We start from the raw sequence: 24,216 nt of genomic DNA, 5'->3' as shown, positions 1-24,216 counted from the left end.
ACCGCTTCACTTTACAATAATACATGTGTAATGTACATTATTATAGAAGCATAATAACCGACCCGACTACCACAAATACTAAATACAGAGTATGCGTGATTGTCAAAGGACAGGGGATGACATAGCTGTCGTTGTTGGGAATATTTTCTCTTTCAGACACGTAACATACTAGTAAATATATTTGTCGGTTCTTTATTTTTTTAAAAATATGTAACCTTATTAAGCTTCATATCAATAATGATTATATACTATTAAAAATTACTATACTGTGGTAATAAAACCGAAACAAAGTAATGCATAGATAATGTCTTAGCTTAATCAAAAATAAATCTTTAATAGGAAAAAATTTCAAGGAAAATGTTGGCATAAAAACTGTGATAATTTTGTTGCAGTCAAGATTTTGTACGCAGTAAAAGCACATCTTGCGCTTTCAAGCGTGTATACATATCATTGTGTATGTATATTCTCGTACATGTATATATCTAATAAGTAAATAAAAGGTAAGCATGATTGTATGGTATACTGATATCTCAAAATTTAATTTAGTATTTTAATTAATATCTTGAATTTTAGGGAAATGGAGAGGGGAAAATTTTTTTACAATTAATACGCTTTCTTGGTGAAATACATGTAGTTTTCTCGAAAAATTATCTCCTTAAATGACCACGGTATTGTAAATATCAGTTCATATAAAGAAAAAACCCTGAAAGGTTTAGAACAGATTAAATAAAAAAAAATAAAGTGAAATAGACTTAAATATGAATTTATTTAAGAGAATATAAACTTTTAGGTTGAGAAATGTACAATTCTTTACGCTGTACCGAAATCATTACGTTGAAATTTGATAACGTCATGTGAACGTCATGACGTCGTCAGTATTATTTTCTTAAGAAAACATTGCATTTTTAGTGAGTTGTGTAGGGAAAACGGTTTGAGATATTTTCAAAAAATAAATTGATTTAGAACAGGGGTATTCAAGACAAACTATTTAAATATTATCACCAGATTTTGGGACTAGGCGGATTTTGGTGCCTAACGTACCTTCTTTTTTAATACCCATCGGATTTCGTATATAAACAGCATATAGAGACAAAAGGGTTACATTATCGATACGTGTATCATGTAGTGCACATTAGCTTTAGACTTTCAAAATAGAGAAAAATTGTGTCGAGCCCATATTTAAAAAGAAAAAAAATGGGGGAATCCACCTAGTGTCTGTTTTCTAGAGCTTATTTTATTATAGTTGATATTCGCCACCATCCAATCAGATTAATGACTTTGTAACATCAAAATATGGCCTATCTTAATCACAGGTGCATGAGGACAGGAACACCCCCCCCCCACCCCCGTTCAAAATTGACCCCAGGGCCTTTTCAACTTTTTTTCCCATAAATTATCTTTCAATGACATATTTGTGATGAAATGTATACCAAAATCTTTTTCCAATAAATTATCTTTCAATGACATATTTGTGATAAATCTATACCAAAATTCGAAAAATTACCTAAAATAAACGTTTTATAAATTCTATCCTACATTCTATATATATAAAAATCAACTTATATATTTTGAGTGGGATAGAAATTTTTATAATATGTTTGTTTAGGCAAATTTTCTGAATTGATAGAATAGATTGTATCTCAAATGTATCATCCATATATAATTTATGTCAAAAAGGTAGTAAAGGCCCGGGGGTCTATATCTCTATCGGTATTGGGAGGGGTAGTTCTTGTCCTCAAGCACCTGTAGCTAAAAGAAGAAAAAAGATCAAAAAACATTAATTCTTAGAGAAAAGCCGTAAAGAATAAGTTTCTTTTTCTATTGTACTATATATACTTGTTATTGGCCATTTTTGAAGGACGCCCCTTTCTCCCGAGCCGCCGGGAAATAAAGTTACACTGATGTATGATGGTCAAACGCTTTCTTTCTTTTCTAAATTCATCTGTTCCGTGTAGAATATACAACCTATGCATTGATTTTAAAAATGACAAACAACATGAAAGAGACTTTATAATTTTCAAGCACTTTATTGAAAAATGAAAATCTTACCATCTTTGGGAGGAAAATTTAAAAAATGCCTATGTCGCCTCGAAAAAAAAATACAATGTACATAAACTAAAAAAAATAATAAAATAAACCAAAACATAAAGATGCCAAACACTTTAATAAATACAATTCAAAGAATATTTTCACCAAAAAATAAAGATGCAGCAATTTTAATAAATGCAATCGATCAACAAAAACGAAATAAAATTAATGCACCAAACAAGCAACTAACAACCAAAAAAAAAACCCCATACAAAAGTATTATCTCGGAAAATGAAAAATAAAAAGAACGTGGAGAAATAACGTCCCTTCCAGAAAGATCATAAAAATGAAATATCGGAGGGGAAAAATGCAAAAATCATAAAATGTCCACAGTAACACAATTGGTTACCCATTATACTACAATGTAAGTTTTCGTAGGGCCCTGGTTAGTCTCCTAACCTTCTTCTCAATCTTCTCAAATCGGGAAAACTGAAAGGAAATTGAATTTTTTTTAATAAAAAACAAAAAAATCTATTAGGACAACACAAAATAAAGATGTACATTATTGATTTTGTAGTTTATATATTAAAATACATTTCAATTCTCTCAGAAAAAATGAGGTAAACAAACAAATAAAAAACAAACATATGTAGATATACGATAAACACTTACTTCCTTTGATGGCTTCCACCTCTTGCTTGCTGTATCGGGGGAGCTTGGTCTTTTCCTTTTGTTAGACTTCTCTTGGTCCTGAAGATTATACAAGTGAACATAGACATATTTAAAATTCATGAATGCATATTTTTCGAAAGGTCAATCAATTTCCTTTCTTTTTCTAGCATGGTTTTATTTTTTCTTTAATTTTAAGGTTTTAGAGTATATTAATTGTTTACGGCCTATTCCGGCAGTACTCCAGGAACACATTGGATGAAAAGGTATGTAAGATGAGGGTACTTACAGAAACATGGACAGGGTGTGGTTTTTTGTCTGTCTTTGACCCTTCCTGTTTTGGGAGGCTTCTGAGGGGATCAATTGTAGCCTCTTTTTTCTGTGTAGAGAAAATATGCTTTCTTTAGTCTACAGAAATGTTTCAAAAAAAAAAAATACATGTATTGATTTAAAAAAAATCAATTTTCATTCATAACTTCAACATTCATGTTTGAGAATAATGACCTATTGATATAACAAACTAGATTGAAAATTATCATAAGTAAGCTGTAATTTAAATGATGCTCACTAAGTCAGAAGTGACCACAGTCTTCCTGCTGGAATATATGGCATAGGGCCCTCTTCTCTTGTGACCGTCCTAAGATGAGAAAAAAAATATTTCGTGGATATAAATATCCTTACAAAAGTGTGTGAATGAAACATTTCCTCTATCGATCATACTAACCCCCAGAATAGAGGACTTGGCCTTAAGGGAGTCCCTTTTGGTGGTGACATCCTAAAATTAAAAAAAGATCACGTTCAAAAAATATATTTATACCAATATCCTGTTTATGCCAATTTAAGAACAGAACTAAATTCGCAGTCTTCCATCAACACATACTAGAATACATCAAATATTCTATAGAATCTTAATCATTAAAATAAATAAGCCTCACCTCCACAGCCTCCCATCTTTGACGAATCTCCTTCTTGAGGTGTCGAGGGCACTCTTTACTGTGGGCGGGCTTTGGAGGGCACTCTTTACTGGGAGCAGGCTTTAAAGGGCACTCTTTACTGGGAGAGGGTTTTGGAGGGCACTCTTTACTGGGGACGGGCTTTGGAGGGCTGGTGGTTTCTGTGGTCAATGGCTGCAAAGAAATAAAAAGGTTGAATATAAAAAAAACTGAGAACAGTAGAAACATTGAAAAAAATTAGAAAGTAACATTTAAGTTCACTTTGCAAAAATAATACCCATGCAGAAATCCCTCTTTCATTCACTTGGTTTGGGGATTTTTTTTTACTAAGAATTCTTCAAAAATCATATAAGAGATATAGAGTAAGACGTCATATACGATAAAATTGATTCTAATTTAATCAGGAATAAAAGGCTTTTCCAGTTCTGCAAGAACATAAATTGGCATATTTCTGTATGAACATTTGCAAAGCACATGGTAGTAAAATTGTATATTATTAGCATGTTAACTAAGTAATGGTTTTACAATCATCAGTTAACTGATACATGTACATACCAAGTCAGTAGCAGCAGATATTGTCCTGTTTGGTTTATTTAAGTATGGCCCTGTGCCTCGTCTGTGCACATCCTAATAAGAAAGGAAAAATATTTCATAAATGTATCCTCATTTAAATATAAAAATATCCTCATAGAAGCACAAAAAGGTACGTTAAGTTTGAATTAAAAAAAAAAGTTGTAAGAGTCTATGCTATTTATATTTCCTATTCAGTCATACCAATATTTCGCTTGATGAAAGCAACTTTGCTTTTTTCTTACGTTGAGAGATCTAGATGCCCATATACAATATAATAACAAGCATTTTTATTTTAGGTATTTGTCCAATCGATCTCTTGTTTTTCTTTCAAATAAATGTTAATTAGGAAGATCGATCCACCGTTGGTGCCGGTGCATAATTTTTTTCTCTCTTATAAATCACACCCACCCCTAAAATTGACGACTTGGCCTTTCTAGAACCTGCTTTGGTTTTCACGTCCTAAAAATAAAAAAATATATAAATGTTTAAGATAATCCTTCTATGTACATGTACGTGTCAGTATGCTTGAAATAAATGATTGTGTATTACATAAGTTTAAATCATCACAGAGTCTAACCTTTAACAAGGCATGACTTGTACATATAAATGTATTTTTTTAATTAATTTTTTCTTTATCTTTACTGGAGGCGAAAACCAATTAAAAAACACTTACCTCAATAGCTTTCCAGCGAGAATTGAATTCTTTCTTGGGGTGCCGAGGTACTGCCTTCCCGGGGGTCGCTAAGGCCTCCAAAGATTCCAGAACAATTGACTGAAAAGATATGTTTTTCTCGCTTTACATTAAACATCATAAAATTCAAAAATTTAAATAAAAATTTAAGAATTTAATTTAATAATGATGGGGATGTTTCATATCAAAGCAAAGAGCAAAAACGATTTTTTTTTAAACATTCATTCCACATGCCCACTAAATTACTCACGTATTCCTTTTCTGTCTTTAGAAATACAGCTATCTGGCGTTCCAGGTCGGCAAATTTATCCTGAAATAATGAAAAGTACAGATTTAAAAAAAAAAAAACTCTATATACATTTATATGAAACATATATCAAAATCTATATTTCTATAATTTCTTGTAGTCAGACTTTGAAATTATGACAGGAATACACAAAAAAGTACAGGGTTAGGGTTGGATTCTCACGACGTCAGGGGTCCACTCGGGGCCGTGGACTACAGTCAAATCAGGGGAGGGGGGTATTCAATAAACACACGAGTGATTACGAACTGTACTAGAAAAACCAATCAATAATTTATGTGATGAAATCCCATGCAAGCTCCTGTTTCGAACAATTTGTTTAGACTGCTAATGGAGCTCGAGTCTTTTAAAAATTTCCAAAACATTTCATTCGTTTTTAAGAATTATTCGGTCTCAATCAAAAATACACAATTGGCTGCTACCTGATTTGAGATGGGCACTCATTCCTCTTTAAATTTATTCATATCAGTTATTATCAGTAGATTATATACATCTTTTGAACATAAGTGCGGACACGAGGAATGTGAAGCGGTTTACGAGGTATACATGTGTAAAACAAGATGTGTTTGTGAAACACTGATGCCCCCGTATGGCAACATAGCAAAGATTAAACTTTTCTTAAATGCAAATAAATTTAATGGTACCAAAAGTAGGGTATTCTCACTGGAAAACAATTGTGAAATTTGAAAGTAGGCCAATGTTAAAGTTTTTTCAATCAGTGCAAAATCTCCAAGGTCAAGGTCAAAGGGTCAAGGTAATCGGTATCCAATGAAAGATCTTGCCACATAGAATGCTTATGTAGAGTAGCATCCGGGGGGGGGGGGCCAGCCTTAGCCCTAACCATTCAGAAGTTATGGCCAATGTTAAAATTTTTTTTGAAGTAGGTCAAAACCATGGTAAGGTCAAGGTCAAAGGGTCAAATTTTCTTGTTAGCAAATGAAAGGTCTTGTCACAAGGATGAAATATCTAAAGTATGAGAGCACTAGCCTTAACCCTTTAAAATTTATGGTCAAGGTTTGCTTTTTTAAAGTAGGTCAAAAAAAAGGTCAAGGTCAAAGGGTAAAAACGTGCTTGGTATTAATCAATAAAATTCTATTTAACAAAAATTACATATATAATAATGTATGAAAGCCCTATATCTTACCGTTCAAAAGTTATGGCCAAGGTTAAAGTTTTTTCATAAGTACAGAAATCTACAAGGTCAAGGTCAAAGGGTCAAGGTTGTTGGTATCCAATGAAAGGTCTTTCAACAAACATTACATATGTGAAGTATAAATGTCCTGGTATCTACTGTTCAAAAGATCTGGCCAAAGTAAAAGTTTAAAATTTTCACGTAAAAGTGGGTCAAACTCCAAGGTCAAGGTCAAAAGGTCAAATTTGGTGGTACCCAAAGAAAGGTCTTGTCACAAGGAATACACATATGAAATATGAAAGTCATAGCTCAACTAAATCAAAAGTTATGGACAAGGTTAAATTTATTCACATCAGAGAGACAGACAGAGAGATACAGAGAGTAAGGACGGACACGAGGAATGTGAAGTGGTTTACGAGGTATACATGTGTAAAATAATAACATACATGTAGTCAGCAACCTTTTGTACACATATTTTTAAAAAAAATGTCTTTAAAGCAAATTCAATTTGACAATATGTAGTTTAAGTATAATCATTACGTTTTACACTCCAGTCTACCTAAGCTCATCATACAAACTTTTATTTATTTTTTTTTTGAGTAATAGAAATCGCTTATTCCAATTTTGAATTATGTTTTATTCTTTATACTCTCTTAATTTTATTCTAATATAAATGTTTATAGCTAAAGAAAAAAGAAATGTCTATCCACATCGGTAAGTTATATTCTGGTTGACGGAGCAGTTTGTTTGAAACTTTACATACAAACTTTGCCTAAAATTTTAAATTGTCAATCGATGCGTTACCGTCTTATTTCCGATTTCAGTCATCACTTTATCTGTTAGGTTGTGTTGAAAACGCTTGTTTCCAAAATCTGTCAAGAGCAATGAGAGCGCGTCTGCTAACTCTGCCTTTCTGACAACAAATGAAGCGTAACTATAACGTAATTATTGATCTAAGCAACGGCGACGTCATCAACCAATTAACCAATCAAACAACAAGTTCTAAAAATAGGTTGCTAGCGTATCGAATATTTGTTTACTTGAAAGAGAAAAATTAATCCTAACCAAAAATCAAAAGAATTCTTACCGATACTTGAGAGACTGTTGGTTTGTTTATTTTTTGCTTTTATTATGACGTAATGGAAAATGGAAAGCGGATATTTTAGCGGGTTTTAAAGAAATTATATATATAGTTCTTTCTGCACCAATCTTTATCAACTTTTTCATTTATTTTATCATTATTATTTGGAATATGCTGAGTACGTAAATTAAATTTTAAATCAAATTTTCCTTCGGATAATTACTGAATTATTGTACATTTATTTAAGAAAACCATAAAATTTGATATAAAAAGCTTTTAGCCCCGAAGAATATACTCCTCTACCCCTATCCAATCATTTTTTTTAGTTTTAAAATATTTCTTCGCTGTTTTGTATTGAAAAATAACGCTTTGTAACTTACATCCGAATGCACCTAGAAATACTTACCAATGATAAGAAATATCAACTTTAAAACATTTCATTTGATTTTTTCAGTTGTTCTAAATCGAAAAATAATCTTTTTTAGAAAGAACTGAATCAATCGGAATGCCTAAAACGTATACAAAATTCTATTTACCATCTTATTTCCACTTTCAGTCATTTCTTTGACTTGATGGTCAGTTCAGTTAGCAGTTGATGCAGAAGTTTTTTACTTATCGTAAAACACGTCCGTCCGCTTCTAAAAGTCCGCTAACGTTCGTTACTAACAACACCGTCACTATTCGATCTAAAACCACGATGACGTCATAATAACAACGCAAGCCAATGAAAAGAGAAGTTTCTAGCTTCAATAATTTTTCTTTAAATTTTTTTCTTGGAGAACGTCTCATCTCTTAAAGGTATGTACATGTATGTGGATTTTCAACACAAAAATTTCTAAAGAGAAAATTTTTGTGTCGAAAATTTATCGTAATCCTCATAAAGATATAAATACAAAATATTATGTAGAATATATAAGATAAAATGCGTCGCAAAAATGCATTGTAAACATTATTGTCAGTGGTGGAACTGCTTTTCTTTTGTAAATATACTCATGTGACATTTGCTTGTAGACACTCGCCTTTACTGAAAAAATAAGGGGAAAAGTTTCTTTGAAAAATTTCTTACATGTTAAAAACATACGATATAAAATTCAAAAAGCTAAAAATTGGCAAATATCAGAGCAAGTGCAGGGAAAGGCAAGAAATATAACACCCTCATCCCCTCACTACTTTTACAAAAACAATATTTTGCGTTTGAAATGTTCATTGAAGCAATTTAGAATACCAAATAGTTCTATTTTAAAGTAATGTTTTTTAATTTAATAATTGTGAATAATGTTTAAAGCAATCTTCAAAGGGATGGAAAAAATATAGAAGAAAGAAAAGAAAACGTAATTTGTGCACGTGACTATTGGTTCTATAAGGAAAATAAATTATAGCAAATTTGACCAGCAAATAAAGAAGACATTTTTCTTATGTTCGACTTTTTTCTGCTAAGAAATTCACATTTGCGAAACGGTTGTATAAATAAAACAATAATTTATGTTCAGTTGTAACTTTTAAAAAATTAACGAAAATACGGATACGATCTATCAGGTAAAAGTGAATGTCACCTTTTTAAAAAAAAAAACATGGCAAGTCGAATTGTGCTATAAAAAAACGAGATGATAAAAATACAATTATACCTGGTTAAAAAAATAAAGATTAAAAACAAATAAACATACAAAACATGATAATGATATCATTTAATCTAGGTTCATCTTATCTAAATTACTTACAGGGTAAAATTGAACAAATTAACAGTTTTCACGGAATTGCAAGTTTAGATTTATTTTGACGACAGCACACGAAATGTTGACAAAATGGGAGGGAAATTGCTTTTAACCTTGTAATTCATTACAATTTTTTCTTTAAGAAAACTAGTGCATTTTATGGTAACTCTGTGTCTAATAGTTGAATTCTGAGGGCATGGAAATATTTTTGCAAGTGTATTGGTTCTTTGAGGACCTTAGTTTTCTATAAAAATCAGTTACCATGGGCTCCGATTATATACTGTAAATTTTGTTTAATTTATACAATGTTATTTATCAAAATAGGATCATGTAATCCCTCTGTTCACACGTACAAAATTCTGCTCGAACGTTTATGTTTTTTGTTGTTTTTTTTTTTAAGAAATTATTTTTTTTTTAAAGCACAGCTTTAAGTAGCATTTTATGCGGGGAGAAATTTGACAGAAATTGCAATTAAAATCGAAAATTTCATTTAAAAAAAAAGTATTTTTCCCTGTGAAAGTTCTTTTGTAGTGCATCTTCCCAAATAAATTTTTATTTGCTTTAAAAATTATAACAACGATTAATATATTTTGAAACTGCAAGTGTTTTCCCTTCTCTGTGAAAACAAAAACCGCGGTATTATTTGCTTGAACCTTCAAGTTGTTAAATAATTAAGCAAAGTTTTGTGAGTGCATATTGCTCTTACACTCATGTACTTACAGTGGCTGCAACGTTATTGTTGACAAACCAATTAAGTTCGTGTAATCGTTTGTAACGTGCGAGATGCCGCTGCGTGTATATTTTGCGGTTTTAATCTGCGTGATCGTGCGTTAAGAAACGTGTAAATTTCTTTTTGTAAGTTTTTATTGGAATGTTTTTGTTTAAAATGCATTTCGCTTGTATGTTTTTTGTACTTGTATATTAAATGCCTGTACGCAGTATTAACCATAAGTATTCTTTACAATGTACATTTCATAGAGGGCACCATCGTTGCAAACCACGGCCAAAATGTACGATCCTCTCCCATTGTGGTAGGAGAGAGCTATAAGCAAACTCCGTACCGTGGTTTAAGACGATGAGAGGGCCCTCCACAACAATTAGGTTAACTCGTACATTGACATGAAGAAAAACAACACTTCAAAATTGAAGTAAATATACATAGATGATAGAATCGCTTATTATTAACGATGATGTCACATCACATTTTTACTTGTATTCATGAAGCATAAACAAGAATATTGTTCACCGTAAAATTTATTTTAATTTTTTGTCTTTACTTTGACAATTTAAAAAAGAAATTTCGTAAAGTTTAATTGATGTTAATGTCATTAGACAGCAATTAGAGTTTCCCTAAAATTCCACAATCGCATTTTAAAGGATCTTCATTTTTGCGTATCCATGTTCTCAATTTAAAACTAAATTATAACCTCACGGCGAAGGTGACTGAACTTAAATCTGATATAATTAAATTATAAGCAATTTTTATCGAAAAGTCTACAGCATTAAATATTTGTTGTTGTTCTCCTATATACATATAATTTAGGTCACCTGAATTAATATGAACAAACATTGCTGATATATATAAAGTATTTATTGTTTACAAACGTTCAAAAGATACCTGTCAAATTGTATAATTTTGCAACGTGACCGCGCTCTGCTTAAACTATGTATTGACAATTGAAGGGTAATCTTTGAACTTTGCTCCCTTGAAAGGTGACTCCGAGTGGTATAAAAGCAGACGACAGCCATAATCACGCTATACCTTGTCTTGCTGCGTCAGTGTACGTACGGGCAAACCAAAAATCTTAAATCCATCTTAATACAAGAGATTTTTATTTTTACCATCAGCCAAAGGAAACTAATACCAACAATGGCAGAAGCACAATGTCGTCAAAATTTCCACCAAGAGAGCGAGGCTGGCATTAACCGCCAAATCAACATGGAACTGTACGCCTGCTATACCTACCAATCCATGGTAAGTCAACTCATTTTAAATATTCATTATTAATTAATTTAACTTGAAACTCAAGAAAGTATTTCTGTTAACGTGCATGTATAGGACTAAAGTAAAGGAATTCCACTTTAAGAACTCAATGAATCTAAACAACTTTAGATAATGGATGTTTTTAGGTTTTGTTATCTCTACTCATATTAACGTCCAAATTAAGATTTAAAGATTTGTCGTCTGCTTGTTGTAGTCTGTTAACTTCGATACACGTGCCATATTTGAATGTTTTTCGACATCAAAAACACTATGTTTTTATGTTGTACATTTTCTACAATATAGATACAAAATATCTGTAATCGTCTGCTTGTTATAGTCCTACTTCTTCGACCGTGATGATGTGGCTCTCCCTGGATTCAGCAAGTTCTTCAAGAAAGCTTCTGACGAGGAGCGAGAGCACGCCGAGAGGCTGATGAAGTACCAGAATACGAGAGGGGGGCGCATTGTCCTCCAGGACATCAAGGTCAGTGGTACAGGTGTACTAAAAGTGTAGTAAAATTAATAGAGTAGAACACAGAATGTGCTAAGTATCATAGTACAAACGCGGAAATAATTGGCAGATTCACCCAAAAAATATGATACGGATAGGTATACAGTATATAGTGTTCTAATGTTTTTTATATTACTTTATAGAAACCCGACCGTGATGAGTGGGGTACTGGCCTGGATGCCATGCAGGTGGCGCTTCAGCTTGAGAAGACTGTGAACCAGTCTCTTCTTGACCTTCACAAGGTCGCCGACTCCCACAAGGATGCGCAGGTAAAAAAATATACAAAGCGCAGTTTTTACGCTTGAGATCTTGATAGTTTTTAAATTTTTACATTGTGTGTAACAACTCTTGTGAATTACAGATGACTGATTTCATCGAAACTCATTACTTGGAGGAGCAAGTTAACGCCATTAAGGAGATTTCTGACCACATCACGCAGCTGAAGAGAGTCGGAAGTGGATTGGGAGAGTATGAATATGACCGCCGCCTTGACTCTTAAGGTCAAAGTTCAAAAGGACAATCAGTGAAACACCCTTTAAAATTGAAAAAAAAACTTTTTGGAACATTTAGAGTTGGAAAATGTGAACAATTTGTAAATTTTAAAAAGGTTGCTTGAAAAAAAGAATATATAACGAATGGGTGAATAAAAAAATTATAAAAAAGCAAATAAAAATTGTAAAATTTACTACGGGCTTCGATTTTTGTGTATAGATAATAATTCATTACATGTATGAGAGAAATCAGAGAAAACATGATGTACTGTTCATAGTCACCATTACAGAGCAAAATACATATCAACAGTCTCATACAGTTGCATATGTATTATTGATAATTTGATTGCAACAGATGTGCCTTGTGTTGTTTGTTCCAGATTTTCGACCGTATAGTACTATACCTTTTATATGACGGCGTTGAAATCGATTCCACTTTAAAATTAACAAAAATATTTGGTTATTCTAAGAACTAGTATCATTAAATTTTGTCTGTTTCTGTATCTTAATTGGGCTTAGGGTGCAATCAGTTAGACCACAGCCATATGAATACTTCTTGAAGTTTGCAGCAATATTTGTATTCAAATTGTGTCAGGTGCATATTTTTGACCCTGACGTCTAGAATTAACAAACCCTTTTTTCAGTTGATGCATTCTAAAATCATTTAAAGTTCCACTATTTTTAACGTATATATTCGTGTGTATTCAAATACTATATGTATAGTTTGTTTATAGACAAACAATATTTCGTTTTTATTGTACACATAATTTTATTGATACGTTTTGTATTACGCATTAGAAAAAGAAAACCGGTAGGGATTTACAATGCAGGAGCTTTTTAGGTCAATAAACATCGCGATAAAAATTACTGGGCCCAAGAACTGAATTTCTCTCGCAAGTTATGCTTTATTACCAAAAACAGATTTATCTGGTTCTAAACAAATATCTGCAAGCGCGTGATGATTGTTAACTCAGTTTATCGCGCACAGTTCTCTCCTCTTATGAAAATAGACAGTGTTGGGAAAATTCTCATAAATGCATTTAAAATCGATAATGAACGATATTCCGCTGATATAAGTACAGTGCAGTTTTCTCTATAATAATATATTACATATATACAATGCTTAAAACAATATTTATAACTGAACTTGATTTCAGCTGATGGAAATTTTTACCATGTAACAGTAAGATTTCGGTATCTCGAACTCTACCGATTGAAGATAACAGAGTGTTCGAGTTATCGAAATCTTGTCATATGTTTATTTCGACTTGTAAGATGTTTATTTTGCAATTGACTCGTCAGAAAAGTGTCGACCTGTCGGATTTGTTGTTTACCTGACGGTTAATAACGTGGTTAGAAACTCTTCATGCCCAGCTTGTGCGAACCAGTTGACATTTTCTTACCATTCAGAGGATCTGACAAGTCGACATTATCATCTGAAAAGTCGAAACAATCATCTAGCTAGTAATATTTATCTGATAAGTCGACATGACATTTAACAAGAAAACTTAGGAAAATCACGTAAATCTGTCAGATAAATATGACGACATGTCAAAAAATACTAGTATGTTGACTTGTCATTTTAATCCGATTAACTTTTAGACATGTCTGTCTACTTTTCAAATATTATCGTGACAAGAAAATGTTAGTAAGTAACATAAACACCCCTCAACAACAAGATACTGATGTTGATTATTAACTGCCAAATCTCCATAAAGATTCAACAAGTCAACATATTAAATCATCTGACAAAATCTTAACAGCTAGCAAGTCGTTATACATGTATTTAACTTACAAGTCAAATAATCATAAATACCTGACAAATCGACCAAAAGATCTGAAAAGTGGTTCCCCATCATAACAACTGCGCACAGCCACTATTTTACTGAATTGAAATGTGTTAGGGATATGAATAGATGACAAGTCGATAAAAATAGCAAGTCAACTTATTTATCTGACATGTGACTTAAGTGTTTGGCAAGTCGATGTTTAACCATCTGACAAGTCGACATAAACATCATACAACAACATATGATTCCTTTAATCCAGCATTCGCACTTCATAAGAATATGCAAGAATAATAATGAATCATTTAAAAGTATGGAACGCCGTAACTGCCTTATGTGGAGAACTTTCATTATATGCTGGTACTTTTTATCATTATATGATGGTATTTTATCATTATATGATATGGTATTTTGTCACTATATGATGGTTTTTTGTCATTATATGATGGTATTTTGTCATTATATTACTTTTCATTATACTACTTTTCATTATACTACTTTTCATTATATGCTACTACTTTTTCGTCATTATTTGTAGTCTCGATCATCCAGACGCTTGTCTATAACAAAAATTCGCTGTTCCTAGACTGGCAGTACGAAATCGAGGATCAGACAGGCAAGCCAGTCTAGGTGTCGTAACAATATCAATCGCAACTTCTCGGGCCTTTCCGACTAGCGGGAAACGACCTCGAATGTATATGGTAGACGCCATGACAACCCTCCCTTTTCACGATCTTTGAAATAAATGCATGGAGACCATTTATCTCTGGAATATGGAGTTTAACTTTATTTAATGTAATGATATTACCTAAAATATCCTATTGAAGAGGCTTCTAACTCCGTCTATCCTTATTTTTTATACAGGAAATATATAAATTTTTAACATCCGGTGATGTTAATACATTCAAGATTGTTTTCCGACCTCTAACGGAAAGACCCGAGATGATGCGATTGGTAACAGTATTTCACTTGGGTTCTCGTCAAATCATGGCTGACGCAAAATAATCCCGGAATCTTCCCTTCCGATTCGGGCATTTTGATACGAGAAGGGAGCTGAATTTTTTTATGAGATGCAAAACAACATGTAAACTTCCTGTATTGACCAGATTTATTAAAATTCAATGCATGCTGATTTTTCTATATACTGTCAAGAGTGGGGAGTGATTAGGCCCTGGACTAGATTTTCAAACACCTGCTCGACTTCGACCGCAACAAAAAAATCAGTTAGGTCATTCAAAACATTACTTGAAAAATGCTGGCCCCGGGATCTTGAAACATCTTAAGCTTAAGTCGATCAAAATCTTTATTTTATAATAAAATGTTGTAAAGTCAAGCAAACCAGAATTAAAATATTTTTAATATTGTTTCACAGAGATGTTGTTATGTGCAAATGAAGATATAAATTCCATAATTTTTGACTTAAGTCTAAGTTATGTTTTTATGATTCTGGAGCCAGGAGTTTAAATTCAATGTTCTTTGTTCATTATTGTATACAATATTGTTTACGCATGGTCTCTTGAAGATATATAGAAGTCGAGCAGGTGTTTGAAAATCTAGTCCAGGGCCTAATCACTCCCCACTCTTGACAGTATATAGAAAAATCAGCACGCATTAAATTTTAATAAATCTGGTCAATACAGGAAGTTTACATGTTGTTTTTCATCTCATAAAAAAAATTCAGCTCCATTCTCGTATCAAAATGCCCGAATCGGAAGGGAAGATTCCGAGATTATTTTGCGTCAGCCATGATTTGACGTGAACCCAAGTGAAATACGTGAACCCAAGTGAAATACTGTTACGATACCTAGACTGGCTTACCTGTCTGATCCTCGATTTCGTACTGCCAGTCTAGGAACAGCGAATTTGTGTTATAGACAAGCGTCTGGATGATCGAGACTACAAATAATGACGAAAAAGTAGTAGCATATAAAGAAAAGTAGTATAAAGAAAAGTAGTATAATGAGAAGTAGTATAATGACAAAATACCATCATATTATAACAAAATACCATCATATAATGATTAAATACCATCATATAATGACAAAATACCATCATATAATGATAAAATACCATCATATAATGACAAAATACCATCATATAATGATAAAATACCATCATATAATGACAAAATACCATCATATATATAATGACAAAATACCATCATATAATGATAAAATACCATCATATAATGACAAAATACCATCATATAATGACGAAATACCATCATATAATGATAAAATACCATCATATAATGACGAAATACCATCATATAATGATAAAATACCATCATATAATGTCAAAGTACCAGCATATAATGAAAGTTCTCCACATAAGGCAGTTACGGCGTTCCATATAAAAGAATGCTTTACTTAAATATTTACACTCCAGTGCTGCTATTGGTTATAATTTAATTTTAGTTGTAACACGTCATTTGATTCGTTAAACGGTTTTATCCATTTTACATAGAGAATAATACATACCCTTTTCCATATCACATCCTGTATCAGCCCGAGACACCAATATCAGCCAGAGGGCCTTCGGCCCTCTGGCTGATATTGGTGTCTCGGGCTGATACAGGATTTGATGTGGAAAGGATATGTTTTATTATGTTTATTACATACTTAGTAATAAAATACAGCACACATTAAAATAAGTGCATAATCATGCATGCACTTCTTTCATTCATGTACATGGTCTATTGTCTCAACGGTTTGGGTTTGTTTCTACTTCTATTTCAATGCAAATTACATTATCCTTATCTTCAAAAATTTAAAATTAAGAGATTATGAACCAATTAAAAAATTATGTATGATCACAAGTACTGTTTTTGTGGGGGTTTTTTGTTTTAATTTATTGTTGTGATAATGATCCGTATCATCCCTGCGGGGCTGATATGGATTTGCATGGCTGACATAGGTTATCAGCCCTGCAAATCCATATCAGCCCTGCAGGGGTGATATGGCTATTGTGAGGTCAGGCATATCACATATGCAAAAATCCTGTATTTATTACTAAGTATGTAATAAATATATATAACATAACTTGCCTAAGTCACAATGAGTTACGTCAAAAACGTATTACTCCGCTTGACGTTAACTTTTAAAATATGCGATATTTGAAGCCTTTTTCCGAAGGAAAAAAATGGAAAAATTGTCTCATTGTCTACATTGAAATCAAATTATAAGGAATGAATCTTATTTCAACTTATGTTATACGATATAACATAACTTGGGGCAGTTTACGCTTTTTTTTAAACCGCTTCGCGGTTTATAAAGCGTAAACTGCCCCAAGTTGTGTTATATCGTGTAATAAAAGTTGAAATAAGCTTCATTCATTAAAGGCAGAGATTTTTTACCGGGTGGTAAATTCCAGGTGAAGGAGGGGCTTATTTTGTACAGGTGTGAATGCCTTGGGGGCTAGCAGTCTACCTGTGGTCATCTGTCTCCTAATCCCTATACACAGGAAGTGATTTAATACACGGTGAAATACCCCAGGTGTCAAACTTTACCTGCTGGGGATTTTGAGACAATTTTAAAATTAGCAGTAAAAAAATTTTTTTCTTCAATTTTTTATTGATTTATTTTTGACTGAAAACACCCCTACCTATTTGAAAAAATTATTATGATAAAATATGAATTCAAATATTAAAACAAAGATTGTTTTAAATGTTATTGTTTGTGTTGATTTTAAGAAAACATTTCTTTTAACAACCAAATTAGACTTGATTCATTCATCCCCAGGATTCCATCTATTAATTAATGAAAAGAGAGCTGTGTGAACTACATTTCACAAAAAATATCTGCACTGTATAGGTCTATCCTAACCTTAATAAGGCTTTGTCACCGTGAAACATGCTTGTAAAATCTCATTTGAATAAAAAAAAAAGGAAAATGTAATTGACCCATGATTACAAACATAATTTTTTAATTTAATTACTTTACACAGAGCTGCTCTGAACTTTATCAATAACATTTCCACTATAAAATATTAAAAATAGTATCGAAATTTCATTTGAAAAAAAGTTTTTGTACTAAAGTTTAATGTTTTGGCTTTAAAAATGCATATTATATTAATATCAAATCCTAAAGGTATACTTAATTCATATATTATCAATCTATAAAATTTCACAGTAATTCTGTATACCATGTTTATAAACATCAAAGGATCAAAAGTTAGTTAGAAGGTCACCATGAGTCCCAATCAAGGTGTACAGGGTATACACAGGTACCAGTAAGTAACTGTCAATCAAGTTCCAGCATCCAATGATGGACCTTCATGCACTTGATTGACAGGGCTACCCAGACCAGGTATTTTTGAAGGCGGTGCTTAAAATCTCTGCCTTTAAACAATGTTACATGTGATTTACATAAAATATGACCAACTTTTTAATCTATAGCAGTGATGGTGTAGTGTTGTTGAATGTTTCAACTTTATTCACTACGTATGTTATTAATAAAATAAATATACATTTTAATGATCGATAATGTTTATATCTTGGTTTTTATTTATACACGTATATTGCGGACGACTTATCACCACAGTACTCATAAGAATAACCTCTGGTCAGGGGCGTTAGAGATTGCAAGGGATTTTAACTTACAATATGCAAAGGGAATTTAACTTACAATATGCAAAGGGTTCTCTAAAACTTTTTATAAAAAATCGTGACTTTGGACGTATGAAAACAAAATCTTTAATATTTATTTAATATTTATTTAATGGGTTACATATTTTTATTTTTAAAAAAATCACTTAAAAAAAATAGATGTCTTTTTTTTTTTATAAGATCAAGTTTAAAATATGTTGGACAAATTTTCATATACATGTAGTAATACATTGTGAGAGAGTTAAAAACAAGCCACAGATCATTTTTACTTGGACAAATTGACACTTGATTTTTATATAGATTAAGGCTGTAAATCCAGGTGCAGTAAAGTAAATTCAGAAATTAAAGTGATTGACATTTCCTCTGTTAATAAAACTGAGATGCATCAGATATTAACGTTCTTCGTTATTGCCCTATTTATCAATATAAATCGTATTTTCCTGTCGAAACTATTTTGATGAAAAATTGGCTTTGAACTATGAAACAGGGAAGTATTTTATGTACTGGGGAATGGGGGGGGGGGGGGGTCTTCAATTAGATGGAGAAATGAGGAATTCAACTCCTCGTGTGTAAAAGAAGTCGATGTTTGAAATAAAATAAAGAAATAAAAAGAAATCCATTAAAAGTAAAAGTAGTTAAAGCATCTAAAAACTATAACCTGGCCCCAAAACACGTTTCGTTTCAGGACGTATGAAATGTTGACATTGAACACTAAAAAAAGGTTACGACGTACATTGCTATTTTTGTCTTTATGTATGCTGTGTTATTCTTGTAATTTGCTTTCAATTGCGTTTTAGGGTCCATGAAAACATTAACAGCCTTGCAAAAATGGTTTCATAGGCCTTAATAATCTTTACCGATAATGCTGTTTAACTGCGCATATAACATATATTATGAAGTGATTTGATGTATTGTTTTGTTGTGGTACTTACTAGCATGAATACTGAGTACCTTTCAAAACATTATCTCCTGCTTTTTTTGTGGAAAAACATATTGAATCCATTTGCACACATATGGATGAATATGACCTCTGCATCATGATCTGTTAGTTGGGATTCACGAGCCTAAACATGCTTAAGGAGTTTGGACTTAAAAATTTATGTATAAAGAAGAAATTCCTCAATATAGTTTATATAATTTAAGATTACATTCATAACAGAGATTAATTTATATGTTCCTGATAGATTGGGACAATTTTTCACATTAAGTATGAAAGTTTTTTTGTGGCGTCATTAAATTATTTACGCAGTGCACAACATACGACGTACTTTTTCTTTATACACAATATTACAAGGATTTAGAGGAGAGTGAGTATTATTCTAATTCTTATTTTTCCCCTACCTCTCCCTTTATTTCCCCTTACTCTTTTCTTTTTTTCTGTTCCACACATTGTGTAGAGTCTGCTTTTTTCCTATAATATTTACATTAGATAAAGGAGCGAGTTTGGTATACATAAACTAGAACTGTTCTAATTCTAAGTCTAGATTGTGTCCTCGGCACGCGTGATGCTGAACATCATGTATGATTTGATAGTGAGTATGGCACTTAGCCATGTAATACGATATTATCTGTTTACTCCATTCACATACATATTCAGGTCATAAGAGTTTGTTTTCAACCCAACTTTTTTTAAGGCAACGTGATGGCGCTCAGAGTAGCTTTTCAAACTTCGGCCCTCTTGAGAGGTCAAAAACACATACGCAAAATATAAAAGCAACGACAGCCATAATCACGCTATACCTTGTCTTGCTGCGTCAGTGTACGTACGGGCAAACCAAAAATCTTAAATTCATCTTAGTACAAGATAATTTTATTTTTACCATCAGCCAAAGGAAATAAATACCAACAATGGCAGAAGCACAATGTCGTCAAAATTTCCACCAAGAGAGCGAGGCTGGCATCAACCGCCAAATCAACATGGAACTGTACGCCTGCTATACCTACCAATCCATGGTAAGGCAATATATGTAACTTGCTTATAATTACATGTAGCATTCTGTTAATATATTCTTTTAACTTCGTTCAAATGTATACTTATCATGCAATGTTATTTCGATCAACACTTATGTTGATACGTTGGTGCTACAACAGAGAAGTAAGAAATGCTTTGTGCATTTGTCTGCATGCTTGTTGTAGTCCTACTACTTCGACCGTGATGATGTGGCTCTCCCTGGATTCAGCAAGTTCTTCAAGAAAGCTTCTGACGAGGAGCGAGAACACGCCGAGAGGCTGATGAAGTACCAGAATACGAGAGGGGGGCGCATTGTCCTCCAGGACATCAAGGTCAGTGGTCAAGACAAAAGGGCAAAGAAATATAAAATAAATCGGGCACAGATATGACTTCCAAATAAATACAAGATATAAGTGCGTCGTTTTACAGCACAGTCAAGGAAATATTTATAGTACATGTAGTATTATAATAATTGACTAAAACATGATTCGTTTTATAGTAGCTGTGAATAAGTATTTGTATTATTAAATGTACTGCAGTGAAAAAAATATTTTTTTTTTTAGGGAAAGGGTTGAACAGATTAATTGTGTCCACTGTTCAATCCCATCTCAATTATTTGAAAAAATATTGTTTAAATTATTATGTCATAACTTTACATTTATACCAAAAATTTTCAGAAACCCGACCGTGATGAGTGGGGTACTGGCCTGGACGCCATGCAGGTGGCGCTTCAGCTTGAGAAGACTGTGAACCAGTCTCTTCTTGACCTTCACAAGGTCGCAGACTCCCACAGGGATCCACAGGTAGGAAGGAAAAGTATCTGTCCATTTATGAATAATCTGAAAAACTTTTAAGATACATTTAATTAAAAGCATTATATATCTACTTAGATGACCGACTTCATTGAAAGACATTACCTGGAGGAGCAAGTGAACGCCATTAAGGAGATTTCTGACCACATCACGCAGCTGAAGAGAGTCGGAAGTGGATTGGGAGAGTATGAATATGACCGCCGCCTTGACTCTTAAGGTCAAAGTTCATATGGACTCTCGTAACACCCTTTATAAAAATTGTTTGGACCTTTTTCAAGAAGCATAAGTGAAAATTTTAGCATTTTTAGTAGACACTAAAAGAATTTTTCGAAAAGGGTCATAAAAATCTGAAAAACAAATAAAAATTGCAAAATCTTACGGAATATTTTGTTTTATATTGATAATTTAAGGCACTTTTCATGGCAATGAGTACTGACTTGGTTTTTGATTACTATTAGTACCCTGGGGCCAAATTAAGGTCAAAAAGGAAAAAATATATTGATAATTTGGGTTCTTTTTATAGAGAAAAGGAAAATTAATTTTTCAGTTGTTTTGATATCCTGAAATACCGGTATGTCTTGACGTACATGTATGGCTTATTATATAATTAGCTAGATGCATAATTTGATACAAAATTACTCAACAATTTTAAAACAGATTTTGCATTTTAATTCAAAGAAACGAGTAAACATCTGGATTTTTTTTAAATGAAAAAAGTCATAAGGACCATTTAAATTAGTTTTCCCCTCCCCAAATATATCACACGGTATAACTAAAATCTTCATACATGTATATTGTGTGTGTTTTAACACTTTCGTTTTCGTAATGAAATTTTATACCACATAGAGATAACGAACATCATTCAAGCTTAAAAGTCCATTAAGCCATACAGACCAGGAACAGAGCAAACACGGACCTCTCAATATCAGAGATGGGATCAGGTGCCATGGAGGAGTGAGTAGATTAATAAGAGACTAATTTAACGAATATGTGTTCCCCGCTTAAAGAAAAAAGAAGAGTGGGTCGAAGGGGTGTGGACAATTTAAGAAAAGGCAGGCGGAGTCATAGGGAGTGGTAGTAAAAAAAATCATTGCAAAAGCTTAATAGCTTCTTGCAAAATCTTTGAGCGGAAATGAAAGTTGTACACAGAATGTATGAATTTTACGACTATTTGGCTCAAAATAAATATGTTCTTTCCTAGGCCATAGGAAGTTATGGTAAACATTTTTATTTCAAAAACTCAGAGCTCCTTTAAATATCGCAGGGAAACGAATATTACCTTGACCTTTGACCTAAAATCGATAAGCATCTTAATTAGGCTATATAAAGTTATGGTATGCTTCTCGAGATATCGCACGGAAATGGAGATGTTACAAAAGGACAGAATTACAGACGTAAAGACAGACAGACAGAACGATATTAATTCTCCCACTTTGCACAGGCTAGGACAAAAATCAGAGAGGGCTACATTATTGCAGCTAACAGACCGAAATTAATATCCCCCACTTTCAGTGAAAGCTTAAAATCCAAATTCAAAGAATTGTTGTCTCCCGCTTTCGGTGTATAATTAATGGGTGGTGTGCCATTAGATATGGCTTACTGTGTCAAATATGAATGCCCTTTTACATGTCATTCAAAAGTAATCACCAAAATTTATATTTTCGAAAATTAGGTCAATCATGATGTCAAGGTCTAGGCATCAAATATTATAGCATGGTCGGCAATGTTTTGTCACGGATAATTACAAAAGCCCAATCAAAAGTATTAAGGCAAGATAACATTATTGAAAAATAGGTCAAACTGCAAGGTCTAGGTCAAGCGTCATTCAAAATTTAACATATTTAGAAAGGTCTTGTCTTCAGTAATACCGGTATATTGCATGTATAAAATGAAAGCACTCAATTTTCTCTTTTCAAAAATTCTGTTCATTTTAAAGTCAATTAAACATTTTTTAAAGTAGGTCAAACTTGAAGGTCAGGATCACGGAATCAAAACCCAAAGTATATTTGGAAAAGTCTTGTCACCGATAATATGCATGTGAAATAATATGGAAGCCTTGTCTCCTAATTTACAAGTTATGACCAAGGTCAAAGATTATGTGACAGATGGACAGGCACTAACAGACGGACAGACGAATGAGATTTAATGTCCCCTCGCTTTCACGAAAGCGGGGAACAAAAAATTCTTTGGCAATGTTGGCTGCTGCATATACATGATGCTGAGCTGGCAAATGGACTCTCTTTTTCTCTTGGCTGGCCTTTGTCCTTCTTCCTCTTTCCTCTTCTAAGCCCCTGAAAATATACAACAGGCAGAGGATTAGTAAAAATTCAAAACAATGCAACAAAGTACAGAATTCAAGAAAAATATTTAATACAAATAAAAATCAGTGGAAAAGTCAGGAAACAAACAATGACAGTTTAGTTAGGAAGAGGAATCTGGGGGAAAGGGTAGGGGTGTGTTAGTTATGTTAGAGTAGGCAGGGGGTAGAAATAAGAAAAGAGGGAATTAAGGTAAGAAATCAAAAAATACTTCCATGTCTGTTGATGTGGCTCCTGGTGATGTTCCCTTTGAACTACCTTAGTATCTCTACATCCTGTCTATGGAAGGTCAAGAGGTCAAAGTAACTGATACAGCAAACATCAATTGGCAAGCAAAAGGTCAAGAAAGGATGCAACAAGTTAAGTCAGAATCTTACCATGTCTTTTGAGCATGGCTGCAGGGACACTTTAAGAAGGGAGCACGGGGTCATAGAGAGTTATGGTATAAAATATAAATGCAACAAGAGGCCCATGGGCCTTATAGGTCACCTGAGCACCATGCAACAACTTTCAAATGATTGTTCATGTTTTAAGCTAGATGTTATGGCATTCACAATTTTGAAAGAGGCGCCATTGCTAATCATAACTATACACTTAGCAATTGCTTAGTTTG

At 32.8% G+C, this 24,216-nt stretch overlaps 3 protein-coding genes across 4 annotated transcripts; 2 read left to right on the top strand and 1 right to left on the bottom strand.

Annotated features, from left to right (window-relative positions):
* Positions 1–2,054: 2,054 nt before the first annotated feature.
* Positions 2,055–8,098, bottom strand: LOC134252363 (uncharacterized). Of its 2 annotated transcripts, none has more exons than XM_062734823.1 (11): positions 7,968–8,098; positions 5,165–5,224; positions 4,897–4,995; positions 4,632–4,682; positions 4,206–4,277; positions 3,633–3,824; positions 3,422–3,472; positions 3,266–3,334; positions 2,987–3,076; positions 2,701–2,778; positions 2,055–2,517 (listed from the first exon to the last, which is right to left on the bottom strand). In XM_062734823.1, exons 1-11 carry the CDS (start codon positions 7,989–7,991, stop codon positions 2,446–2,448), a joined length of 858 nt encoding a protein of 285 aa, XP_062590807.1. In that variant the 5' UTR covers positions 7,992–8,098; the 3' UTR covers positions 2,055–2,445. The 2 variants fall into 2 exon arrangements, with proteins under 2 accessions (XP_062590807.1, XP_062590808.1); XM_062734824.1 differs by lacking the exon at positions 7,968–8,098 and adding an exon at positions 7,155–7,228.
* Positions 8,099–10,884: 2,786 nt separating this feature from the next.
* Positions 10,885–12,323, top strand: LOC134252361 (soma ferritin-like). Its single transcript, XM_062734820.1, has 4 exons — positions 10,885–11,118; positions 11,465–11,611; positions 11,782–11,907; positions 12,000–12,323. Exons 1-4 carry the CDS (start codon positions 11,014–11,016, stop codon positions 12,135–12,137), a joined length of 516 nt encoding a protein of 171 aa, XP_062590804.1. The 5' UTR covers positions 10,885–11,013; the 3' UTR covers positions 12,138–12,323.
* Positions 12,324–20,252: 7,929 nt separating this feature from the next.
* Positions 20,253–21,663, top strand: LOC134252362 (soma ferritin-like). The gene is made up of 4 exons (XM_062734821.1): positions 20,253–20,475; positions 20,659–20,805; positions 21,151–21,276; positions 21,364–21,663. The coding sequence occupies exons 1-4, from the start codon at positions 20,371–20,373 to the stop codon at positions 21,499–21,501; spliced, it is 516 nt and encodes a 171-aa protein (XP_062590805.1). The 5' UTR covers positions 20,253–20,370; the 3' UTR covers positions 21,502–21,663.
* Positions 21,664–24,216: the final 2,553 nt, after the last annotated feature.

This window comes from Saccostrea cucullata, unplaced genomic scaffold (genome assembly GCF_032062105.1).
Source record: "Saccostrea cucullata isolate Sc308-1 unplaced genomic scaffold, CSIRO_AGI_Scuc_v1 ctg69, whole genome shotgun sequence".
In the NCBI taxonomy this organism is placed as follows: domain Eukaryota; kingdom Metazoa; phylum Mollusca; class Bivalvia; order Ostreida; family Ostreidae; genus Saccostrea; species Saccostrea cuccullata.
This window is presented reverse-complemented; position numbering and strand designations above follow the sequence as displayed.

Coding starts and splice junctions, on each gene's coding strand:
- LOC134252363 (XM_062734823.1), bottom strand. CDS start 7,991: ATGACTGAAAGTGGAAATAAGATG. Junction 3,473..3,632: donor AAAGATGGGAGGCTGTGGAG/GTGAGGCTTATT, acceptor TTTTAATTTTAG/GATGTCACCACCAAAAGGGA. Junction 3,335..3,421: donor CCAAGTCCTCTATTCTGGGG/GTTAGTATGATC, acceptor TTCTCATCTTAG/GACGGTCACAAGAGAAGAGG.
- LOC134252361 (XM_062734820.1), top strand. CDS start 11,014: ATGGCAGAAGCACAATGTCGTCAAAATTTCCACCAAGAGAGCGAGGCT. Junction 11,612..11,781: donor TTGTCCTCCAGGACATCAAG/GTCAGTGGTACA, acceptor ATTACTTTATAG/AAACCCGACCGTGATGAGTG. Junction 11,908..11,999: donor ACTCCCACAAGGATGCGCAG/GTAAAAAAATAT, acceptor TGTGAATTACAG/ATGACTGATTTCATCGAAAC.
- LOC134252362 (XM_062734821.1), top strand. CDS start 20,371: ATGGCAGAAGCACAATGTCGTCAAAATTTCCACCAAGAGAGCGAGGCT. Junction 20,476..20,658: donor GCTATACCTACCAATCCATG/GTAAGGCAATAT, acceptor TGCTTGTTGTAG/TCCTACTACTTCGACCGTGA. Junction 21,277..21,363: donor ACTCCCACAGGGATCCACAG/GTAGGAAGGAAA, acceptor ATATCTACTTAG/ATGACCGACTTCATTGAAAG.